At 38.1% G+C, this 15600-nt stretch overlaps 1 protein-coding gene across 1 annotated transcript in view; it reads left to right on the top strand.

The window, feature by feature from the left end:
* Nucleotides 1–14110, top strand: part of LOC122875815 (protein diaphanous homolog 3-like) — a 183962-nt gene extending 169852 nt beyond the window's left edge. The window contains exon 28 of the mRNA XM_044195365.1: nucleotides 12421–14110. Coding sequence (XP_044051300.1) covers nucleotides 12421–12761 — 341 coding nt within the window. The 3' untranslated portion in view covers nucleotides 12762–14110. The remainder of the gene's footprint in view (nucleotides 1–12420) is intronic.
* Nucleotides 14111–15600: the final 1490 nt, after the last annotated feature.

Consider the following 15600-nt stretch of genomic DNA (forward strand, 5'->3'; position numbering starts at 1 on the left):
TGTGTATGGCGCAATAAACCCTTCAGCCATACAGTAGATTGTGGAAAAACATGTAGCACCCGTGACGTGACCCATACGTTTCTGATGGGTTGTTTTGAAGTCTGGATGTGGACTCACCGCTTTCCGCTGTCTTTTCTAATTAGTGAATTCAGAAAATCCAAATTTTGTCTCCACTTATCTAATTCACTTTCAAAGTCTGTGGAAGCCTTTACTTTGAAGCAGCTGTAGGAATTGTTAGGTTTGCATAATCAATTTAACACTGTGGAAAATATGTCTCTACATGCACATGCTTTCTGTTCTTTGCTACTCTGTTTACTTTCAGTGTTTTCTCCCTTGATGTATCATGCCTACAGTATGGACATTTATTTCTTTGTCTTTAATCTGGTCACATAGACCACCTCTCACCCATGGTACCCTAAGCAGGACAGAACACAATGTAAAGATCTACCAATTTTATGTTATGTTAATGGTATTTAGTTATTTATTTATTTCATATCACCATCACACTGTATTGCACCATGTTGACCTGATGCGTTGCCTGTCTCTTAATTTTAATTCTGCTATGGGTTGATTTGATCAAATTGTTTTCCTGCCAAGTGGTGGGTGGGTTTATGTTGCGTTCCTGCCCAGAGGCTTCTGTATATGTGTCATGTTTATGTCAAAGATTATATCTGAAGTGGAAGTGTAAAATTAGCATATTGTAAATTCAGTAGATAAAATATAAAGCCTTTTTTATGTTCTGTATCAGTAGGTCTGGCCAGAGTCCTCATAAATGTTGTCATGTTAACCTAGATTTTTGATTCATTTGATATTGAATTCCATCACCATGCAATATATATACATTCAATACCATTTGGTTTAAATGAGGTGAACCACTGACATTATTTAACGAGTAATGTGCAGTCAGTGTATAAAAAAGTACAGTTGTTCTTAAGTGATATTTACTTTTCTTTATTTATCAAAGTTTTGTGGTATTTGTATCAAAGTTATCATTATTTTATGTCAAAATAACAATACTATTTTTTAATCTCTATTTAGCATGGGTGGAAAGTAACAAATTAACAATACTCCACTAACAATATTATAATATTGATAGGAATTGCCATTCTAAGTGTTATTAAGTCTGAATCAAGCATAATACTGGTTAGAAAAAATGTTTTTATGAATCGTTGAAAAGATTATGGAGTGTTAAAAAAATCCACCCAATCTATCAAGCAATTTCCTAAATATAAGTTTTATAGTTTTTAACTAAAATGTAGTCTCACCTATATTTTAGCATATTTATTGTATGTTGGTCCATTCGCATATCTGACAGAGGTTTCCTAAATGCTGACTGACAAGTCCCACCTGTCTGGCCAATATTGTAATACACCAAAGAGAAATCACCTTTTGGATTGAGGAACTCTAACAAGAGTTAGATCTATTGACTGAACAACATGATGAACTTGAAGTCAACACGAGTCATTCTGCTCCTTAAATTTGGTTTAGTTTAATCAAAGACTGGTGAAATTTGTTCTATGCACTCTGATATAAACACAGTTTTCTCTTTGCTGACAAACGCATCACTTATTGCACTGTGAGGCAAATTAATTATGGATATGCTCGATGTTTGCTTATGACACAATAGATATCTAGATAACTTAATGCTTAAAGCTTAATTATTGTTATTTTATACCCAGACAAAGCCCATCCAGGGTTGCTATGGGCATAGTGAGGGTGAAACACGTACTGTAATCAAACACACTTGCTCTTGCTTCGCTGTCAGTTTCTCACATGTTGATTAGTCGATGTTAAATTTTTGAGTCCAGATTACTTTGATCTGACTGAGACTGTGCTGTCAGACGCAGGCTGCATTGCAGTCTCACTCCACTTTTTTGAAATAAGAAACCAGGTCCATTTTGCCGTAGGAAGGAAATGGAGAACCATCTCTTCTACCTGGTGGTCTGTTTGATTACCTAAGAAGAGATGAGGTTGAAGGACAGCTCAGGGGTGAGAGTTACAGTACCAATAAAGGAAGAAAATTTGTGAGTTCCAGACAGCTAGGGAGAAAAGGGAAGCAAATGAGATAAAGAAGGCAGGAAGAAGTGTGCAGTTGTTTGAAAGAAAGAGAGCAAAACCTGTGTTGATGGAGACAGGCTGGTTACCAGATGGGTTTTGTCAGAGAGAGAGGGAAACAGAGAGAGGGAAATGGTTAAGAGATGAAGGCTGATGTGGCTGTCTGTAATGCGATATGGCAGATGCGATTTTATTTTTAGGACACAAGGCCCCAGAACGATAGGTTTTATAGGGTTTTGAGTGGGTTGATCTTTTTAAATATTCAACTTCAATGAAATATGGAGCATGACTCCGGGCTGTTTGGAATTCATAACTCTGTTTGGCAGGACTGGCCCTGCATATTGAGAGCTGTCAGAGTCGGCCTGAGTGTTAAACACAAGCCCTCAGCTGGCAGTAGAAACAATGGTAAAAAAGAAACACCTCAAAGGGACTACAAAAGAGACAAAGAATGGAAATCCACCATTGGCGTTGGAAATATTTAATCACCTTTTGATGTCATGACAGTGGGTGATTCTATCTTGTGTTGCATTATGGGTGTGAAGTGATTAACATTACCTCAATATAGTGGTGTTGCTAAACGATCACTTTTATATAGGCCTGGATATCATTCTAAAATGTCCAATATTATAACCCATTTTTGATAAAAGTTTCAAAACTAACACTAAGCTTTTTTCCCCCATATTTTACATTGAGAAATATAAACATGTATTGTCTACAAAATGCTTTTTTTTCATTTAACAAAATAATCTATGTTAAATGTTCTCTAAACAAAAGCAGCAGTACAAGAACTACTAAAACAGCCTAAAATTGATACAATTTTGTATTTTTGGCACTTGACAGTTTTCGATACTTGGTGCTAAGGACACATTACAGTCGTTACCAAAATAGTATTGAGGTTCAATACCAATTCCTACTTGTATAAACTGTAATATATGACAATAAATCGTATTGAATGAATTGATTATAATTATCTTCTACCTGGACGTTGGCAAGTGAAAATCAATCAAACCAAGAGAAACACCAGCAAAGTAAATACATAAAGTTTTTGTTCTTATCAAATGAAACCTTAGCCTTAGTGCTGAGTTTTGTTCAAAAATTACTTGCAATCAAGCACAATCTCTTTTTAATTGCAAAGGCATTTATCAGGAAAATTAGGGTTGTAAATGTCTTATGGATACAGATGGCTTATGCAGGTTATCAACTATGTTCTCCATAATCCACTGCAGTCTGTGTGTTTACACAGAGGAGTCTATCGGTTGTGCTACTCATCTATCATATAAACTTCTCCTCAGTCAACCAGTTCATTAATCCATGTTACCGGCTGATTGGAGGCTAACAGAGAAATGTGTGCTTCTGTCTTTTTTTGCGAGTGCGTTTCAGTTTCGTGTCTGGAGGCGTGTGAAAGATCAATATTTTATTTTCCCAGTGTGACAGGTGTACACTGCTGGAGAAAGGGGCTGAGAAAACCCTTAGTTAGTGTGAAGCCACTGAGGGGAAATACATATGCATTAGACTACAACTGCTGGGGATATTTACCAGCAGTAACCACACAAACAACAACAGGTAGCCGAGCCTGAAACCAAGACATGTTTAATTCATGCCAGAGGCAGCAGAGTACACTGGCTGTACACCTGTATCAGTGAAACAGTGCTTATTAGAAATGGGCCGTGTACATGTGTGCGTGCGTGTGTTTGCTTCTACGCAGTGATGTGTGTCTGTCAGGCTGTCTCACTGTGTTTGTGTCTGATTTCCGCTTGTGTGTGTGTGTGTGTGTTTGTGTGTGTATGCAGGAAAAGAGACAGAGAGCTTAGGAAGTGATGCTGTCCCTGTATGAGGAAACATTCTCAGTCCATTACCCTGCATGTAGAAATAATTAGAGTAAAGCAGGAGTAAGAGACCAGGCTGCTACAACCATCTGCCAGGTGTATTTCCTTTTTGTAATACATGTGGACAGATTTGTTTATATTGTAAAGGATCATACCTTTTTTTTTTTTTTTTTGCACGGTTTACCCCATTTATTACAGATAAACACATTTGTATTATCACTGACCATGGCCTAAAGTACAGCAGGGTTTTAGATTTATGAATGCATTTTAACAACTTGCAGAGATGTAAAACTCGCTCGAGACGGGTAATTTACAACACTAAACATCATGTTGCTTTTTTTTTCCCCCTTCAGAGTTATGTTATCATGTGGCAGTGCAGTTGGAAGCTAGGAAAGTCATTATTTCTAGAAGATGCTATTTCTAAGTTGTAACAAATATTAATTTAACTTTTATTTATTTCCCCCCCCAAAGCATAGTGCAGTAGTGTGATTTTATCTGGTTTATGTATGTAAACATAGTAGCCATTACACTATAATGATAATAATGTTTGCTGTGACATTGGATATGTCTGTGTTTGCTGTACCAGCTACATTCAAACCTTCAATTATACACAATTTTGTCTATATTGAGTTTATTGAAGATGGGCCAACTGTCAAACAGTCACCTCCTGAAAAGGCCACTAGAATGAATTTGTCATGATCACAATTTTATTTACTTGTATTTTTTATTTTGTTAATTGTATTCTCGATAAAGCATCCTCTGCAGTGTGAGCCAGTAGTGTGTGTAGGGTAGCAGTACTGGTGGCAGGGAACCAGGCTCACTTTTGAGGCATTGTTAAATGCACCAAGGCATGCTAACGCAATGTCATGCTTGGCTGCAACTCAGTGGCTGGGGTTCACACTGAGGGGCAGAAGACTTGAGGGATATCCAGCTCAGCCCTTTCATATCCTCCACGTCGCTTTTTGGTCTTAAGCAGCAAACCACCCCAACTCCTACCTACTTCCCTGCTCACTTTGTCATTTACACTTGATTTTAATATGACATGTCATGTATGCGTAAGCATGGCAGGTGAAAAGTGTTGACATGTCTTTATGAGTGTGTCCCTTAGTGCATGTGCTTGTGCAAAGACCATTGCCATGTCCAGTTAAAGAACAGTTACGAGGATGTTTACTATGGATTTGTTTGTAGGTGACTCATAGAGGGTGACCTATAAATGTCAAGGAACTGCCCCCATTCTCTCTTTTGAACCAGTCTGATTCTTATCCAGGCTCCACCTACTGTGTTCATAAATTACCTCTAAGGATGTGCTTATCACCATTATATTGGTTTTATTTTTATCTCATAGTTTTTACACTTGAAAAAACAGGCTACTTTTATCTCCCAAAAATTATATAACAGATAAGTCTCTCCACTTGTGTAAGCTCTCCTCAAACAGCACATGGGCAGATTATTTTTCTGAAAATTAGCTTTTAGCCTTGACAAATGAACTATACCAAAGTGATGATTGGGAAGGGCCAACACTGTTGGTCTGATCATCACTGTCAAAATACGTGCTTCTGGTAGGCTTGATAAGATGTAGTACTTGCCCCTAGGGCTGCAACTAATGATTATTTTTATTATCAATTAATCTGTCGGTTATTTTCTTTATTAATGTAATAATTATTTTAATTTATAAAATGTCAGACAATAGTGACACATTCCAATCACAAGTTCCCAGAGCCCAATGTGACATAATCAAATTGTTTTTTCTAACCAACAGTCCATAACCCAAAGATATTCAATTGTCAACATTATAAAACAGAAAATCCTCACAATCTTCACAAGCTGGAACCAGAGAATGTTTGGCTTTTTTGCTTGATAAAAGACTTCAAAGATTAATTGATTATCAAAATAGTTGTTGATTTATTTATTTATTTTTGATCCACTGATTGATTAATTGTTTCAGCACTATTTGCCCTCAACCCCACAACCAGCTATTAGTTTAACCAAAACATTCAAAAAGAAATGCCATTTAGAGCCCCAGTCATGAATACACACTGGCACACATCCTTCTAAAAGGCTTCCAAATGATGTTCCTTTTCCTCTAACACTATAATCTATTCTTCTGTATTTCAACAAAGATATTTGGGGTTGTTAAATATGGGAGAGGAGAGACAGAAGAGGGAGGAGTCAAATCACAGCTCAACAAAGGAAAACACTTTGATATGCATTAGAGCAGGACAGGCTTCAGTTACCTATAACAGTGCTGTTTTTCACATTACCCACAGGGATTGTTATAGTGCTCTTTCAACTGTCCATCCCCATACCCTCTATTTTCTCTTCCTCTGTCTCCTTATTGCTCCCTCTCTTTTTTGTATTCTTATTTTAGTCTAGTCCAAATCACAATCATTGCCTCCAAATCATGCCACTGTCTTGAGGCTGTTTATTCTGCCCATCTTGTCATCTTCTCCCTCATCATCCCATTTCTTCTACTGGTGTCCCCCTTCCACTCTCCTTTCATTGCTTGTTGCCTCTCCTCGTTTTTAATCCTGTGCTGTTTTCCTATGTGACAGAGAAGCTAAACAGGTCGCTCTGCACACGCACAGTTAACTACAATGAACAAGCAAGGGACAAACCTTCAATGACTGGTGTGTTGCCAGGTAATGATCTTTAATTACAGCCAGCCTAATGCACACAGTCAAGCTAACAGGCTGTCTGCTAGCTTTTACCTTTTACAAGACTTGCCGGGGGACATTGCAGCATTACACACATTTATGACACCATACCTTTTCAACTCTTGTTGCATATCTCCTACATGCAGAGGAATATGTTCAAACACAAACACATTTAATCATAGTTTTCTACACCACAGTACACACAGTCTCACGCTCACATAGACAAAATGACAATGATTATTATAAAATGATAATCATTTTGCCTTCCTCTTCTCTAGTGGAAGTTCTCTGTGCCACTTCTTTTACTTCTTTTCAATCAGTTGTTATATTCTGAGGTTAAAAAAAGAAAAAAGAAAAGAAAATGCAGTCTGTCAGAGTTTGGCCAATCATAGATAAGTGTAGTCATCAAACCTTTTAATCTGTTATATTACTACAGTATAATTCCCCCTCTTTATAGCAAGGTGGTGGACAGACTGATGAAAGGGTACTTTATCAGAAGAAGGCTTACCCTACGTTGGAAACTTCCAATAGCAGTCACATATACTTGAACTAATGGAATAAATCCAGGAACATCTTTTTGTATTTTCATTTGTACTGTACAGTAGATCATAGTGAAAGTACTTTTACACCTCTAGTAGACATACAGTAAAAACACATCTCTGGTCCCCTCTTCTAATACTCTTCACCATGTCTTGCACTACTACTTTGTACACTCTGTACAACTACTTTGGTAATCTATTGATTGTTTCAGTCATTTTTAAAGCAGCTTCAAATATCAGGATTTGCTGCTTTTCTTTGTCATATATGACAGTAACTAATTATCTTTGGGGGGTTTTGACTGTTGGTTGGATAATACAAGATACCTGAAGATGCCACCTTGGGTTCTGGGATGTTATAATGAACATTTTTTTAATAAATTCTGACATTTTTTAAACAAAATGATTAATAGAGAAAATAACTGTCAGATAATTCATAATGAAAATATTAGTGGTAGCCCTACTCCCATGGAAAAATCTGACTGCAGACCAGACTCTTGGCACCAATGGCTGATAGTTCCATATATTTGACCTGATCTTTGTGCAGTAAACTGGGCCCAGGTGTGGTAAATGCAAACAACAGGGCAAATAGCTATCATTATTTAGAACATGCAGCAAACTGCCAAGACAGTTAGCTGTGTTGTGATATATGGTGGGTGTAGAAGTGTGTGTTTGATCATGTAATCTTCAACTTGTTGTGTCAGTCACTCCACAGAGAGAAAAAGTCACTTCACTGTCTGTATTTTTGTGAGTCTGCATGACTACTCTCTTCTTAAAGTGATCAAATACTGCAAACTTCATAAGAGTGGAGAAGAGGAGAGAGCGAGAGATGAGAGGAAAGGCTCATCTGCATCTGTATTTGAAGTGGCAAATGCAAATGGACCAAATGATCTGACAAGAGGAAAATGTGAATTTCTCTCTGCAGCTATTTGCAGATAGAAAAAAAGAAACACTCCGCCTTTTCTAATGGACAGGGCATTTTACATTCCTACTAAATGTCACCCTATCAGACATTTAATAAACCACTATGGTTCCATCTTGAAATTCCTGATGATATTCTCAAACCGTTCAGAGCAGCGATTAGTCTGTTTTGTCTGAGATTTTCCTAGTATTATGCTGCAACAGAACCAGTGTCAGTAGATGGTTAAAAGGCTGTGGGCTGTATTACAGTTTAAAGACACATTTTTCAGCAAAGCTGAGAGCAAGAAGAGGCATAACAAGCTCAGTCTGCCAGCTGTTTTAGCATTGTTTTTCAACTGTTTTTCTTTTCCATTCCGCCTTCCAGCAAAGTAAAGGACAGCAGCAGACTGAGGACTGTGATAGACTCGTAGTTTAGCAGAATCGCATTGTGTTCATGTTTTACAGACATTGGAAAATACCAATCTCTAGGCTTTCTTATCTGTTGACGGTCTTTCTCCAATCTCTTAACAGCTCTTCATGTAGATTTTATTTTCACCACAATGGTGGCAGGCAGTGTAGATTTAACAGTCAGGGGGAAAAAAAGACAGGCAAGCACTGCCGCAGTACAGGCTTCACTTTCTGTCTCTCTGCTGAGGCTCCCTGCCTCAGCCTGCCTGTCTACTAACTTCTCAAAAACTTCAAGAGAGCAGAAGAGGGGAGGGAGGAGAGAGATGAGTAAAAGCTCATCTGCACCAGTCAAAGCAGCAAATATAAATCGAGAAAATTATCTTACATGAGGAATTGTGAACTCCTTTCTGCTGTTGATGGAATAAAGGAATACCTTTCACACTCTTTTCTAATATTGGACAGTAAGAGTTTTCCAATGAACTGCTATCACATCGAGGTGTAAAGAGTAACTGCAATGTATTGGAAAATCAATACAAGAGTGTGAGATGTTGCTACATCAATACACAGATCCAAACCCATAATCCATAAAAATAAATTGTCAAAAATTAGTTTCTATCATTGTTGGGGGAAAAGTCAGAATTAACCGTGTGCTACACTGCCAGAAATCTTAATAAAAGAAATGCAACAACACCTTAAAATATTTAACAGTGGCATCACCAACTTACTCTTTAAAGAAAACACCATGTTACAAGAACAATAAAGCGCTGTCGGTAACATTGCCTGCAGGAGCAGTCAACCCGAGGCAACCTCACAACAAAGCTAGTGATACCAACTAACGCTACTTGCCCCTAACTCCTCCTGGTCAAAGGCAATAACTGAAGCAATAAGCTATTTTCTTTACAAGGACATGCACCCTTTTAGTGTTGTTCAAAGTGCTAGATTTAGATGGATGACAATGACCCTGAAATCGAGGTAAACAATACCAAGTTGCCAACATTTAAGTGAAAAATGCTTCCTTCTTAGGGACTGTACAACATGTTGCCCTTTTTATCACTGCTTATTGTTATTGCTTACAGGTCTTGGGGAGTACTACTGCTATGTGAAGAAAGTTGTATAAAATCTGATAAATTGCCTCAAGTGATGTCACCTGAGTCAGCGTCAGTTGGGGCTTAAGACTACTAGTTTGAAAATGAAAATAATTTGCACATGTGGAGTTAGAAAAAATAGAGCTTACCAGACCTCTGTAGCCCACTCACAGCTTAAGGCTACATTGGCTGCTACTAGCATAACACACTAGGGTTGGGCCGATGAAAACAGAACATGGCTGACAGCCTTTGATCACTGAGCCCTCTACCATCGTAACATCGTGATTTAAAAGTGCGCCATACTAATCTAATAACAAATAGCGATGTCATCGTCCATCCCGATGTTTCGCTGTAGAAACATTGTCATATGCCAATTTGGTAGACATCGCCCAACCCAGTAAGACACCCTAATCTCCGCCAGCGCCAGCTTTTGACATTTTGACACTGAAGAATGTTTGGAATAAAACAGACAATATCTCTGGTTCTGCTGCATCGATTTTGTTCCTTTTTTGTAAACTGTCCATCGTGAGTCTGACAAGCTTATAAGAGTGCAGCAATAAAATGGTGGAGTACTCTTTAAACTAATGATGTTGTGGCAGTTGCTATAGTTATTAGGGGGCTTTTTGTACTAGTGAGACTTTTGAACACTTTCATTAATTTACAATTGAAAATCAAAGTTTCAAAGAATTGAAATATACTGACTCTTCTATATTTTCAAATTTATGATTTTTATATCATATTGCTCATCACGTATTTAAATCTGTATCAAATTGTCTGAGAGGGATAAATGCACATTCCTACCATCGCAGCATGTGTTCAATAAAAGACAAAGGTTTTGTCTTGTAGTTCCATTTGTTCTCCTACAAAACCAGTGTCAGTTGTTGGTTACAGGAGTACAACCTGTGAGGTGAGACATGTTTTACATCTCTCAGACGTGTTTTACAGCTTAGATTAAGGCACATGTTGAGAAGCTAGCAAGGCTTCAAAGGAAGGGTCAGCTAGGTGTCACAGGCGGGCAGAGAAGAAACTGGACTTGCCACCACTTTGATCATGTTCACCACTAAAGGCCAGGGCCCTGTTAGGAAGAAAATAAATACACTTTTAGTTAAGAGGTCTTATTGAAGTGCGGGGTTTTTAATCTATTTTTAAGTGTAGATTTATATGTATTGATACAGTACTTTGTATTTCTCACAAGAATTTGTTTTTCATATATAATCATTAAGGGTTCATGCAAAGGAGAAAACAGTTAAATGATAATTCATGCTAATAAATTCTAAAATAAACGTCAATTCAAAGATTCACATGATTGAATTTTGTCAAAAACTGATGTCTGATAATATCCACTTTCATATTTTCTCTCCAAGAAGACAGAAATGGCATCAGTTTAAAATTTCAACAGAAGTATAAACAAGATATTAAAATGCAAATTGCTGATACCACAATTGATAATTTTCTCAAGATCAGCTCTGAATCTGTAAGCGTGTTATTTTTAAAGGAAATGTGTGTTTGCCCGCCCTGATTGAGAAGAAAGAAACAGGCATTGGGGGTAGATGTTTTTTAGTGGGAGGAGAGAGGAACAGGACAGGATAGGGGAGTGTGGTGCAAGAGGATCCACAGCGGGGAATAATTGTCATCTTTTACAATTGAGACTGCAACAACAGGAAGAGAGCAAAAAGGGTGAGATAATGAGAGGAGACTTGGATTTTCAGCTGTGGTAAATGTTCAGTCACAGCAGCAAGGAAACACACTCAACTCATTTCATCCTTTTGAAATCCCTCAATGCCTCTTGTTTGCCTAACGAGTTTTTGGGTGAGTGTGTGTGTGCGTGCATGTGTGTGTGATCGTTGGCTTTCTTTGCTTAATTTTGCAGTCGGTTCCTTCTTGTCTGCTCTCTTTCCTCCCTTTATCCTTATTTATTTGTCAGAGGTTGTGTTCAGGGACGTTCCTTGTCATTCGTCAGCGTGGCCCATAAAACACACTGTCATGACTGACTGGCCACGCTCCAAACTCATTACCGATTGGCTGACAGAGCGGGTCGCTCTGTTCTGCTCTGCTGTGTTTGACTCCTGTTTGCCAGACATTTAATGCTCAGGAAACTTTAAATGCGGTGGTGTCTCTACTCACGCCACTCCTCTAAGACTCACGCTCAAGGTCATATGAATATGGATTTACCCTCTCCTTCCAGCGCACACATACTGATGATGAAGTCTAAGATCTACTCAAAGGGATTATAATTCAGAACGTAGGTCTGATCTGGGCCGTCGCTCTGTTCCACTGTCTGCCTGGTTGTGTGTTTTAAGTCGGAAACCAGAGGGGAGGGCGGGAGACGGCGGGGGGGGTTAAGAGAAATAAGAAAGATGAAGAGGGCTACTGCAGGAGCAGAGAGCTGAGATGAAGAGCGGAGGAAGGAGAATGGATGATAATGGTGCAGCTGGGTGGGAGGGTGTCATGTAAGAGAAAAGGGAAAGAGACTGGGAGATTGGAAAAGGGCGACGTACAATGTTATTGAGTTTCTGTTGCAGTTGATCAGCCATATCCATTTCATCATATAGAGCTTGCTGCATGCCACAGTCTGCTGCAGAAAATTTGTCCTCATCAGTTTGTGTATACATGGTGTACGCTTCCATGGTGTGTGTGTGTGTATTCATCCAGACTGCGTGTTTGCTTTGTTGTGCATGTGCACATGCTTACTAAAATGCTTCTTGTTATTTCCTGATGATTTCTGTTATTCCATAATTTTTTAATTTGCTACAGATTGACTACATTTTGTATTCACTTGCTTCCTTTTTTTAACCTTTTTCCTGCTCTCTTTCTTGCTTGTTATTAAATCTGTAGTCTGATTAACCCCTTGCTTCCATTCATTTAACGAGTCAGTTGGGCATCAACTTCTTCTCATTCTCCTCCCTCATTCTCACAGTTGTGCTCACTGCTTTGTCTCACTGTTTTTCACTCACAGAAAACAACAAGGCACCTTTACAAAGGTCTCGCTCTCGGCAGAATATAAATTCAGGTTCAGCGGCGGTGAAAGCTCCCCCTGCCAAAGAGGCTCATAACGAGTCTGAAGGCCATCCATCTGCAGCTCGGGCCAGGGCTTCGTGTTCGGAGTCCAGCCGCAGCTACAGGCTGGACAGAGAGAGGGCGGTGGAGAGAGAGACGGTTAAGAATGAGAAGGAGATGGAGGTTGAAGCAGAGCCTCCGGCCTTCCAGCCGTCCTCCACTGGTGCAGCGGTCAACAGCTGTAGCACCAATGGAGAATCAGATGTAGAGGCTCTCCTGGCCAAACTCAGGGCCTTGTGAAGATCATTTTCACATTATCTCTGAAATGACATACATATACAGCCTACAGTATGTTTGTACTCCCACATCTTAACGTATTCTGATTGTAACCTAAAAGATTTTCAACTTTGTAAACAAGCATAAAATGTAGTTATTAAGACAAAGTTGTAAAAGATTTGTCAGGCGTAAATAGCAGGGCAATTAAATTACAAGTATTAACATTAATAAGCTTCGTAGAAAATAAATTTGTACAAAACTAATTTGAAGACCATGCTTTGAACGCTTGATGGTACAGATATAAAAATCCTTTTGTAAAAGAAAATTCAGGCAGGTAGAGCACAGATAGCTGGTCACACTCTGGCCCACAGAATGTCCTCAGAGGTTACTTGAAATAGAGACTGATTTACAAAAGTTGTGATTGAAAACACTTAAACATATTAGTGTCAAGAGAACATACAGCCAAATAGATTCAGCGGAGTCCCTGCCTGATCCTAAAAAAAGTTAAGTGCACTGCCAAAAATGTTTGGCTATCATTCATATATTCCAAACAATGAGAATATAACATAGCTTTTTCTCTAAAGTAAAAGATGGAACGTTGCTGAGCACTTTCTTTGTAATCAAGAAGTATGCAATGTTAAATAATAATTATCACATTTACTTTCAGAATTGTCTCTACTGTAGCTTTTATTTTACCATTATCATATTATCTTGTCCGACCTGTATTTTAGTTTTTAATTACACATTAGTTATTTTCATATGCATGTTATTAGTCATATACATTTAAAAAGATTTTGAGCTTGAATCTGCATTTATTACTTTTGGTATTTAATTATTTTCTTTTTTCTTCTTTGGATCTTTTTCATTCCTTGTGGGGTGACAGGAGTCTTTTCTATTCAAAGCATTGATCTTATTGTTTTTGTTTTCTATAAAAATGTAATCTGCATTCTGTAAAACTCTAAATGTATATACACAAAGGATCGATACATACAAGTTATGCCATATGATTGTACTTTCACAGGTTATAACAGTAATTATATGTCATTTGACAAGTTGATTTTGGTTGTACTAGACTATTTTGTCTGTCATTGCTAGTGAGAACATTTATACACAGTGGCAACGAGTCTAAAAAAAGGGAACAGTGTCTAAGAGTGTTACTGTCCAAAATGTGACACAAAAGAAACAAGTTAATCCAGCTACAAGTTAACCAGAATCGATGATGTTTTCTTTCTCCTACATTCCCACTGAAATGACTCATATCCTAAGCATATTTGTTGCATCATTATTGTTTATAGACCAATTTACAATAAAATAAAGCAAAAAAAGTGTTGTCTTTTTCATAAATCATAAAAGTTTCAAACATATGACTGAAATTAATATATGTCAGTGTTTGTGTGGCTGCCATTTTTGTTTGCTGTTTTGTTTTTGTTCTCAGTGTTGCTTATAGTCATCATGCATTTACATTACATCTATTCAGTTATCCAGAGCGACTTATAATAAGTGCATTTCAACCACGTGGATACACATTCACCAAGTTAGTGAGCATCCTAAGAGCTATCCTAAAATAATTGTCATTGATCAAGTACAGAGGAAGACAAAATTATCTGAACACCTTACAACTTTAAATCCTATAATATCTTTACAATAACATGCATATACAACCTAACTGAAGGCTGAATGCTAGTTAGTGGCACTTGCTGGCTGTAAAAGGGCTAAAAACCTGACACTTTGATGTTGGAGGCAACACAAGACAATCAACACAGGTCCAAAGGGCTCAGATCATTTGTGCCCAAATTCTCCCAAGTGATGATTTTGTCCTTTTTCTTGTTTACAATATTTTCTTTATCCCCCTGTACTGTTTCTCTCTGAGGGTCAGCAGGATGTACATTTCATCATCATCATCATGTTCCCTGTGCAGTCCAAGAGTTATAACCTCAGCCATACTGGCCAACAAATGTGTGACCTTGTGTGCCTATGCAGACACCCACTGTATAGTACAAACAGAACTGCGTCCGAATCTGTTTGGACTACATCAATGCCTTTAGAAGGACAATGTACTAAAGAGAGAGTACTGGAAGTCTTACTACATGTCTCTTATTTTAGATGTGCACATATCAGTGGTCACTGCCAGTGACTTGCTGGAACAAGGCCTGTGAATGACCTTTATATGTTCTACCTTTTATTTTCATTTAGTTATTTCTAATATGATGTGCCTTGGTTGAACAGCATACAATGGAAAGAGGCTATTTAGTGTGCAGTGTCCTTATAGAGGTTGTTGTTACTCAGTGCATCATTTACTACATAGTGAGCTCAGTTTTCTTATGATTCATGAATGGATATGCTCATAAAACCCTATATAATCATGTGTACACATAATAAAAATCCAGATTTATCATAGTTTCTATACATATGCATTGTTAAATTGTCTAAATAAAAGTCACACCTGACTCACAGCTTGTGAAGAGCATGTGTGAACTTTTATCACTCACTTTTATTAATTAAACAAGACATTAAAAGGCACTGCCCTGAACATATGCCTCCTTTAAAACATAAATCAGTTGTACATAAATATACAGTAGATAAAGTCCAAAACGTCCCATATAATCTGGACATTGACAGAATTGAGAGAGAGATCAGCCGACCAGCTAACCCACTATCTGACAAGGTAGTTGTCAGCCTGTCAGCTGGTGAATATCTTCAGCACTGCCAGCGACACAACTGTCCCCATCTGGAGCAGAGCCTGAGACAGTCACCTCTGCGGTGATGCACTCAGCGGTTTGGGACAGTAAAGCAGCTGTTTTAGTTGCTCCTCTAGTGATTCAGCCTTAGCTGGCAGCAGTGCGCTTTTCACTGGACAGTTTAA

The sequence above is a fragment of the Siniperca chuatsi genome, linkage group LG1 (genome assembly GCF_020085105.1).
Source record: "Siniperca chuatsi isolate FFG_IHB_CAS linkage group LG1, ASM2008510v1, whole genome shotgun sequence".
NCBI classification, from domain to species: domain Eukaryota; kingdom Metazoa; phylum Chordata; class Actinopteri; order Centrarchiformes; family Sinipercidae; genus Siniperca; species Siniperca chuatsi.